The sequence below is a fragment of the Cyprinodon variegatus genome, unplaced genomic scaffold (genome assembly GCF_000732505.1).
Source record: "Cyprinodon variegatus isolate N-32 unplaced genomic scaffold, C_variegatus-1.0 Scaffold211, whole genome shotgun sequence".
NCBI classification, from domain to species: domain Eukaryota; kingdom Metazoa; phylum Chordata; class Actinopteri; order Cyprinodontiformes; family Cyprinodontidae; genus Cyprinodon; species Cyprinodon variegatus.
Genome location: NW_015150664.1, coordinates 626,023 through 636,570, shown reverse-complemented (window position 1 = coordinate 636,570; position 10,548 = coordinate 626,023). Strand labels below are relative to the sequence as shown.

At 38.3% G+C, this 10,548-nt stretch overlaps 1 protein-coding gene across 1 annotated transcript in view; it reads left to right on the top strand.

Moving 5' to 3' along the window:
* The first annotated feature begins 1,183 nt into the window (after positions 1 to 1,183).
* smad9 (SMAD family member 9) overlaps positions 1,184 to 10,548 on the top strand; it is an 11,836-nt gene continuing 2,471 nt past the window's right edge. The window contains exons 1-7 of the mRNA XM_015380363.1: positions 1,184 to 1,290; positions 4,653 to 5,205; positions 7,556 to 7,771; positions 7,955 to 8,212; positions 8,309 to 8,419; positions 8,498 to 8,719; positions 9,540 to 9,796. Coding sequence (XP_015235849.1) covers positions 5,010 to 5,205; positions 7,556 to 7,771; positions 7,955 to 8,212; positions 8,309 to 8,419; positions 8,498 to 8,719; positions 9,540 to 9,796 — 1,260 coding nt within the window. The 5' untranslated portion in view covers positions 1,184 to 1,290; positions 4,653 to 5,009. The remainder of the gene's footprint in view (positions 1,291 to 4,652; positions 5,206 to 7,555; positions 7,772 to 7,954; positions 8,213 to 8,308; positions 8,420 to 8,497; positions 8,720 to 9,539; positions 9,797 to 10,548) is intronic.

Sequence of the window (10,548 nt, the reverse complement as noted above, 5' to 3'; positions counted from 1 at the left end):
TGTTTTAGACAGGAGCTAATAGAGGCCTGTGGCCCCGTAAAACTGGCCTGTCATGGCCCCTGACACAATGCTTCATAAATTTATGAAAAATAAATATGTTGACACAGAAACCATAAATGATAGATTCCTTGAAACAATTTCCTTTTCCAGTTTTTATCTGTTATATCTGAGGTTTCCAGTGCAGCAAATGCCTCTTTTGGTTCACTTAATATTTCAAATGTTGAACTATTGCAGTGTTTTTTGTTTCACTATTTTGTTTTGTGTCCCATGAAAAAAAAAAAAAGGCTTCACCTTGGTCCCCCAGGTACATTTGATCTAGAGCCATCTAGAGTCAGATTTGTTCCGGCAAAGAGACGCCAAAATATGCAGGAGTCCCTGGAGAGCAGGGTTGGGAAACATTAGAGAGCACTGCCCTCCTTAAGAAAAATACCCATTCAGGCTACTGAAATCAAAGTTCTGGAAAAGGCTTCATAGAAATATGTAAAATCTATGACAAATATGACAACATTTTTGTGTGAAATTTGTGCAGGACCTATGTGTCTGAAGTAGTCGCATCACAAGCGGAATGTAACTGGTCCTGTTCTGAAAATAGCTGCAGAAATTTAACTGCAATTTTTTTCTTAAGTATAGTAATACTTTCATTCAAGCATATAGGTAAGACACCTGTCAGATGGAATATGATTTGTTTAAAAAAGAAAAGCAACCATTATCTTATTTCAAGAGCATAGTATCTAATTATCTTACTTCAAGGGCCGTAATCATTCTTCTTTTGGCAGATCATCTTATTTATATAAATAAGAAATGTTTACCTTTTTTGGACCAGGTTTTTGCAGTGTAATACTAAATCTTCTTAAATACTTACATTTCTTATGGTGATGCTGACAAATGAGACTGTAACTGATTTGTCCCTTAGAAAAAATTAACATTTCACCTTTAAAATTTATTTAAACGACTATTTAAAAAAAATACTGATTGAGTTTTAGCTCACTTGATACATAAATAAAAAATGCTGGTCTCAAATTTCCCATAGAAACAGTCAAAAAGTCTTTAATAAGCCTTTTTTTTAATATAAATTTGATATACTTTATTTTGAAATACTCAAACAGGATGCACTTCAACAGTGAATTTCTTCCAACGTAAACACACACACACCCAGACACAGCCCACTACAACACACACACATTGCAGACAGAAACACACCTTCTGAACCTCAGCGCACCGGCTGGACGCGCTGCAGACGCGGAAAGCTCCACATCCTCAACTCTCGGTGCACTTGTTACAACAATAGAGGTGAGAATTCATTTAAAACAAACAAATATATATATATATATATATATATATATATATATATATATATATATATATATATATATATATATATATATATATATATATTTGTGGAATTTGGGTTGATGTTCTAATTTTCTTTTAATATTACAATTTGATATGAAACTGCATCAGAGAAAAAAACGCAAATTATTGTTTTAAAAGTTGCGCAATATGTTCACCCTGACAACTTTTATACTGACTGCTTTGAAATTACCTTTCTTTAACACATTACAGAACTTCGAGATTTAATCCCGTCATTTAGAGGTCATATTTAGAGTCGATGTTATTGATTTCCACCAACTAAATTATTAGTTCTCAATGATCCTCATGCGTAAAGTAAAGGTGTGCGCGGAGAGGGTAAGGAACAGAAACCGGATTCTGCAGCGGCACACAGACTGGATGCAGTGATAGTTAAAGGAAGCTGGCGTGTTTACTTTTTTGGGAAGGGGTGTACTGGTGATAAAGCATTAGGTAATTAGCCTATCTGAGGCTGCAGACTGTGTGACGCCAGGCTCCATAAAGCAGAGACGGACTGATGCAGTACCAAGCTTCTGCGCTTTTGCTGTCATTGTTAAAAAAAAAAATAGAATCCTCAGCTGTTTGCTTGACTGTCATACTGCAGCCACAGAACTGGTCATATTTCAACTGAATATGCACATGTAGTGTCTTTATAATGAGTCCAACATCTATCTGCTGAAATGTAGATCTATATTCCATGTTATGATAACACATTCCTTGATAATGACCTTGTTAAAAACAAATCCCACCTCAGGTAATTTATTTTTTTACCCCAGAAGATGCTTAATGTGCTGAAAGGCTGTAATCAGGATTGAAGTAGAGAAGTGAAAAAGCTGATAGTCTGAACCAAACAATGGAGAAAAGTAAGCAGAGAAGTTATAAACTTCTGCTTGTCTCTCAGATAATTCCAGTATAAATATTTTAGGGACCAGACATCAAAATGTCTGTTATTGTATTTCTGCACCTCGCTGTGGGCACTGGCGCAACATTCAGTGGCTATTTAGGCGGTTCAGAAAGATACAAACACAGGGACTGTGTGTCTGTCTCCCTCCCTGTCTCGCTCTCCCCCCTCCTGTTCTGTGATGTGTTCTGGCCAGACAGTAAGGCTCCTGGGCGTCAGTGGCATGATCATAGAAACAGAGGCCAGAAAGGACATTCCTCATTGTTGGTGAAACTAGAAATAAGCCTGGCCATCTTTGATTTCTCTGTTTTGTTAAGCATTTAATATTCCCCTTCTGAGAACAATATTGAGTAAGATGTAGGAGGTCATTATGATACAGATATGCACTATGTAGACCTGCTGATTGAGCCTTCTTATTATGGAAATCCAGCTACATATCCTGTTACTTTTTAGTGCCTTGCAGACCTTTAGTACCTTTATTTTTTCTTCTTGAAGCGGATGGAAGTGACATTGTCCTTTAATTTCTTTTACAAGTGTAAACTAAAAAGTGTAGCATATATCTTGGTCCACTTCACTTTGGTACTCCTAAATAAAACAAATCTAAGAGAACTGTTCAATCAATCTTCCTAAAGTGTATAGCACATCTACAAATTTCCAAAGAAAACCAGGGGTCTGCCACCTCTGGCTTTGGAGTCTCATACCCCAGCCACAAACTACTTCAGTCACCTTCCTCTGGCAGGAGGCTGCGGTCCATCAGGACCAAAACCTCACGCCACAAGAACAGTTTCTTCCCATCCGCTACCAATCTTATCAACAAGGCTCAGAGAGCCAGACACTGACACTGCCTCTCTCCCTCCCCCATTCAGGACCTAGAAGCTACATCAACGTAGCATCTCCAGACCTCCTGCATTACATTAACACACAGCCTTCTGTGTATATAGTATTTACTTTTAATTGTATATAGTATATGTTTTATATTGTATTTAGCTATAGGTTCTGTATTCTGTATATATATATATACATATTTATATATATATTTCATTTTTCTGCACCATCAACACCAACTCAAATTCCTTGTAAAAGCAAACCCACCTAAATCTGATTCTGATACGGATTCTGACATGTGGCTCTATTGACACATGATAATGGCTCTTCATCACTTTGGTTAACAATGATGACGAGTCAGTCAATCTATGGAAAAGTAGATACACCAGCAAATTCTGGTTAGTGTGCTGGTTTTCATTCTCTCTGTTAAATTAAATCTATAAATAACATAAATATGTATCTTTTAAAATCTTTTTTAATTGGCTAAATGTTTTTTTTCCCTCACAATTTAACCAGAATTTCAGCAAACCTTTAAAAATGTATTAAATCATCTTATTAAAGTTTATTTTTCTTTATTTTAAAACCTGAAAATTATTTTAAAAAGTGAATCTTTGGTAGATATCTATTAAATATAAGTTATCTACTTCTTTAAAAAAGGTCACAAAATATTTGTGGCCCTAAATGAGTTTTATTGGCTGGACGGAATCTAAAAATGACTCTGGTTTGTAAAGGTTGCAGACCTTTGACCTAAACAGTTATAGAAGAAGCTGGGAGCTCTGACTAGAGAATCAGCTATGAGGCTCATGGTAACTATGGAGGAGCTGCATACATCCTTAACTCAGCTGGGATATACAATATTTCTGACTTACACAACTTTGACCTTTAAACGGGGGTGGCAAGGAGAAAACCAAATTCAAAGTTTGAAATAAGAAGCCCCGTTTCCAGTTTGATGCAAACAAGAAAGGAAGACAGCAAACATGTTATAGGTGATGCTCTGGAGATCAAAATAATGCTGTATGCGTGGAGGGAAAACAAAAAAAACCTTGTCAGAACATACCTCTCCGTATCAAGGAATTCAAGCCACCATATTCATTTACTTTTGGCTCAGTCCAACCACAGCTTTCCTCTCTAGTTAAATTTCTGTTGAGCTCTTGTTGCAAGAGGTGAAAATCGATGCTGACATATTATTCCATCCAGTCTGACTGAACTGGAGCGTTGCAGTGATGGAGAATGAGAAAACAAATTAGTCTCCAGATGAGGAGTTTGGATGAATGTCTAAAAATACTTGCAGCTATAAATTCAACAACAGGTGGTTCCATAGTGTAAACTCAGAGGTGCTAAACACAAACAATATATTTTAGATGCAGGAATCATTTCTCTGCTGTTACAGACTATTTCATATTTATTATGGTGTTAGTAAAAGACATAAATGTTGGCATTTATAAAGTTATGGAAAGTAACAAAAAACACAATATGTAACAAATTGCATCACTTGTTTTCTATCTTTACAAAGATTGCTCCCATTCATCTATCTTAACAAAAACTGCAGCTTAACACTGTCTTTCATGTTTCTTCCTAGATGATGGAAACCTGAGGTGGATGTCCGGCTGAGTGAGGAAAAACCATCCCGGCAGGAGACTGAATCCAAAGCTGCCGGATCCCATCTGTGCCAACACAGAGAAGGGATTTACGGTTTACACTGTGCTGGCGGAGGTCCAGCTTCTTCCCCGCAGCTGCTTGGAAGTTACAGCAAAATAATAAAAGGAAAAAAAAGTCTCTGTTTACTCATCACACCACCTCTTTCATCCTCCCCTTTTCTCTTCTGTATCCTGGCTGCAAGTTATTTCCCTTTTCACTCCTGTGCCTCAAGGGAACGATTACATCGCTAACTGGACCTCATCTCAGCCCATTCTGCCAACCATTTATTCACATCAAAATGAACTCTTCCTCTTCTATTACATCCCTGTTCTCCTTCACCAGCCCTGCAGTTAAGCGTCTGCTCGGCTGGAAACAGGGGGATGAGGAGGAAAAGTGGGCAGAAAAAGCTGTGGATTCTCTGGTGAAGAAACTAAAGAAGAAGAAAGGAGCTATGGAGGAACTAGAAAGAGCCCTCAGCTGCCCTGGCCAGCCCAGTGAGTAGCATTCAGAAAGTTTAAGCCTATATCTCTACTTACTGTGGCATCACAAGCTAATCCTGAGATGAAAATGCAACTTTCGGCCTTATCTTTTATGTGACACTTGTAGATATATATACACTCGATCAAAAGGGCTCTACTTTAATTAGTTTGGAATAATCATGTTTGCAAGAGTATTTGCATTTTATGCCTTTATAACACTTCTTGCAGTAATAGATAAACATCTACCCACAAAATGTATTATTTTCTAGAAGTAAAAGTTATTTCAAGCTTTCTTGTTGAAATATTAAGTGAATAACTAATGATACCTGATTTATAAACCTAATATAGTGAAAAGGTTTCTAGGCAAAATCTCTAGTTAAGGACTTTTCTATCATGTTTCTTGTTTATTCATATTGGCTTCCTCGTGGTACTTTATTTACATTTCATCATCAACACATAAATATTAGTCTAGTTATTTGATCCCTTTTCTGATTCTGTTGTGATAGACAATTAGGACAAATTTATTGATACAATTACTTGTCTTTGGTGCTCAGACCTCAGCAGGAAACATAGCACTTAATTTTGATGGATATGCATGAACAGGAGCAAAGAATAGGGCTATTTCCCCCCCAGGCCTCAAAATGGTGGTGGAGTGGATATAGATGAAGTTGGTCAGTCTGTAGACTGCTGGTTAGAGAGACGGTATGCTGAGCTTTATGGGTAGATCTAGTGGACTGTGTGAGCTGATACTAGAGCTTCACTCAGGGACCTGGAAGATGGAAGTCCAGTTGGATAACACAGGTTGAGAGAACCTGTCCATGAGGAGCAAGCATGAAGGGACAGTGGAGAGGAAAAACTCCCCATTGGGAAGAAACCTCTGGCAGAACCAGGCTCAAAATGGCGGTGTTCTGCCGGACCGGTTAAGATGAGAACAGGGAACACAGTAAGAGTCCAGGAGGAATGATGATGAAGGTTTATCTACGATGGTGGAGGAGGGACTGGAGGTGAGTTTAAACGGTGTTATCTGAATGAAGTCACACAGCGCATAGATGTAGGAGAGCAATGAGTTTCTTTAGTTAAACTTACGCCTAGGCTTCATTTTTGCATCTCCTTTAAAACCAATGAGTAAAACCAGCCACCAGGAGATGAGGAAAATGCGAGGGCCGACTCCTGTCAGATAGTCTTATCTGCCAGTTAGGAATATATAACAGTATGAGGTTACTCATTGTTGGTTTGGTTTGCATTGGGTTAGGGCAGCAGTAGATGTATAAAAAAAAGGAGGGTGATTTTTTTTTTTTTTTTGTAAGCATACATAGCCTAATAAATATAGTATATTAACCTAAAGCACTATGCATGCTATGGTTGTTACATGTAAGGTTAGCCAGATATTGATCTTGACCAAGGCACCTTACAGTAGAACTGCAGTCTGTCCCTGGACTGGCATGGCTATCACTGCCCCTACATAGTTAGGGACAAATGAAGAGGACAATTTTCCCACTGGAATCAGCTTCATAGTCATGGTAGGCCACTTTGTTGATTTTATTTATTTTTCTCAGGGTACTTGTAAGCCCAAAGCCTGCCAAAGATGTTATTGCCGTTAGAGTTAATATATAGTAGGAATTTTAAACATTCAGTAATACAATGTCAAAGGGGATGGTATGGGGAGATGGTCATTTACGAAGGGGAATGATTTTTAAGATTTTTTTTTAAGAAGGGGGATGCCATTCCCCCTCATCCCCCCCAACCTGAGTACTGGGTTATGGTTTATAAAGTGAAATCACTCACAGTATTTGGAACCAAAATCAATGAAAATATCTCCCAGTTAAAAGTGATGTGAACATTTTTATGATTATTTAGATAATTTATCAAATTTCTTATCGACCAAAATAAACTAATATCTACTGGTTGGTTAAGGGTAACTAATGGTTTGCTTATGCGAATGGAAGAGATAGAGGTTAGTTTGAGGTGACAATATTTAGAAATTAAATTGAGTGTAAATATACAAACTGAACATATTTTTTCTAACTCTATCTAAAATATTTAAGTTAATTTTGGTTTCTTGGTTACATTTGGTTTAAACATTTAACTTGTCTTGCAGTTTAATGTTTGATGATCAGCTGAGGGCACCAGTCAGCTGAATAAAAGATCACTGTGTCTAAAGTTTTGATCCTCTTCTCTTTGGATAATTTTTTATCATGAGCTTTGATATTTGTCACATTTTCTTTAGAAAAAAAAAAGATAGCAAGCAGCTCAATCTATTTTAACTACAACAGCAAAATGATTCCTGAGCTCTGATACTTCAGTTTTGTCTGTTTTTAGCAAGACGTTTACCTGTCTTCTTTTTCTTATGTGTGCAAACCTACAGGTAAGTGTGTGACGATTCCACGGTCACTGGATGGGAGGCTGCAGGTGTCCCACAGGAAGGGCCTTCCCCATGTCATCTACTGCAGGGTGTGGCGCTGGCCTGACCTCCAGTCTCACCATGAGCTGAAACCCCTGGAATGCTGCGAGTTCCCTTTTGGCTCCAAACAGAAGGACATTTGCGTCAATCCGTACCACTATAGGCGTGTGGAGACTCCAGGTATAGATGTTACAAATGTTATAGATAGGGATAATCTGCTAGAGTTTTTGCTAGATCAGCTTTCTGGGTACCCGAGAAAGAGGAAAGTATGGATAAGCATCTTCTGTTCATGAGAATTTAGGGGAATCTTTAGAGTCAGTTGTCTTCTTCGGATGTTTTATCAGCTCTCTCTTGTGTGATCAGTGCTTCCACCAGTTCTGGTCCCACGTCACAGCGAGTTCAACCCTCAGCACAGTTTACTGGCCAAGTTCAGGAACGCCTCCCTGAACAATGAACCACTGATGCCACAGAACGCCACCTACCCAGACTCTTTCCCGCCGCTTCCTGTCTCCTCCTTCTCCTCCTCTCCAGCTTCCTCCCTTGCACAGTCCCCCACCTCACAGAGTTACCCCAACTCCCCCAGCAGCTCTGCAGAACCAGGCAGTCCATATCACATCACAGGTAGGAACAAAAAAAAAAAAAAAAAAAAAAATCAAAGCATATAAAGAAATGGACTGGATGAATATTTTTCCCTATCTGATTCCTGTCAACTTGTAGCGGAGACTCCTCCACCGCCGTATAGCATCATGGAGACAAAAGCTCCGGAGGACGTGAAGCCAAGCAACTCCACCGAAACCACAAAACTCACATTTTCTGCCCCACACAGAGGTAACTAAACATTTTTCGCCATTATAAAAGAATTTAAATAGTAGTCCGACATAACCTCTGACTTAACCCTGTCGTTAGATATGAGACCCGTTTGTTACGAAGAGCCTGAGTACTGGTGCTCCATAGCCTACTATGAGCTCAACAACCGGGTGGGAGAGACATTCCACGCCTCATCTCGCAGCGTCTTGGTGGACGGCTTCACAGACCCTTCCAATAACAAGAACCGATTCTGTCTAGGTCTACTTTCCAATGTCAACCGCAACTCCACCATCGAGCACACACGCAGACACATAGGAAAAGGTAGGCACCCCCAGCTGATTTACAACCCATTCATTTTTATTTATTTTAAAGGATGCATGGAAAATGTTGCATTATATTCCATTCAGGCTTTAAACTGATAAAGGGTTACCAAGCAGCAGTTTTACAATCCAGATGCGTATCGAAAAATAGGAATGCACATATACTCTGATGTCATAAAAGGCTTAATTTATTACCTTGGAATCTTAAATTGAGGCTGAACTATAATGTGCGTTAATGTTGTGAACTATTTGCACCAGCTAATGATTTGAATTATATCAGGCCACCTGGATTTATTTTAAATCTTAGGGATGTTAAACCCACAGTTTGTTCATTGCTTCACTTCCCTTTTCAGAAACAACTTCACTTTTCAATGCTTGGCAGTTTAGTTTCAATGTATGTGTTTGACTGTGTAACAGCATGTGAATATTTAAAACAAAAATGACTTGCCAAATCTATTTGTTGTTATGTACTGTATGAGTTAAACTGGGTTTGGTTAAAATAAGAAAAACAAAAAAATACAAATGTTGATGACTTAGACTTTATTGTCATTTTGTACACACAAAGACAAAAAGAAATTTCGCTCAGTACAGCGCTCAAGACAATTCAATTTTTTTAAAGTGCTGGTAAACAGAACTAGTCTTTATTCATTTTACGCTTGCTTTGGCTCTTGAGATATTAAAAAAATAGGGCAAAGATGCAGGATAAAAAGAAAGCATTTTATTGTTATAGTATTGTATTTCAAAACTGTTTTATCTAGTGGTTCATTTGTGCAGAACTTTTTGTTGATATTATCCTCTCCCTCCCCCTTTTTTTTTTTTAGGTTTGCATCTGTACTATGTGGGTGGGGAGGTTTATGCCGAGTGTCTGAGCGACAGCAGCATCTTTGTGCAGAGCCGCAACTGCAACTTCCAGCATGGCTTCCACACCTCCACCGTCTGCAAGATCCCCAGCGGCTGCAGCCTGAAGATCTTCAACAACCAGTTGTTTGCTCAGCTTCTCGCCCAGTCCGTCAATCATGGCTTTGAGGTTGTCTATGAGCTCACCAAGATGTGCACCATCCGCATGAGCTTTGTCAAGGTACCAAAGTTTGATCTTTTTTATTGTAAATATACAGAAAAAGGCTCAATCTCTACCTAGTGAAAGCCAAAATAAAAATTATAATTTACACTGAATCTTGGTTTTAATTTATTGAGCAGTGAGATGATGCATGAAAGGTGGTTACTCTCCTGTTAGCATCGCTGATCTTTATTTATTCACCGGACTGCTGATAGCCCCTTGGTAGTACAGGCTGGAGTGAAGTCACCGGCCGCCATATTGGTACCTACTAGTTAGACCGGTCACAATGTAAACAAAATGTGCGCTACAGCATCGAACAACGAATATTTTCTCATTTTTTAGGGGGGCTTAAGACTTTTTAAATTAAGATAAATTCATCACTTTGAGACACACTTGCTGTTTCATAGTATATTACTTTAATTTATGATAAAAAAATAATAGGCACATCACCTTGCATAGTCAGTATGAAGTGATTTAAGTCTAAATCATGTAATATAATCATACAAATCCATCACGACACAATTAATGTGTTGATGGAGCATAATAATACAGATGTGCCAAAAGTGTTAAATTGATGATTTCCATGTAATATACACGTACTGATTACATTGTCATGGTAATTACATATTACATATAATTTCATGACTAAATAACAAGTACACATCTTTTAATGCTATAGTACTTTTCTATTTGCTAATTCTGCATGCATGATGCTAGGGCTGGGTACCGAACTTCGGTTCTTTTATGGTACCGACCGAAATGCTTCGGTTCTA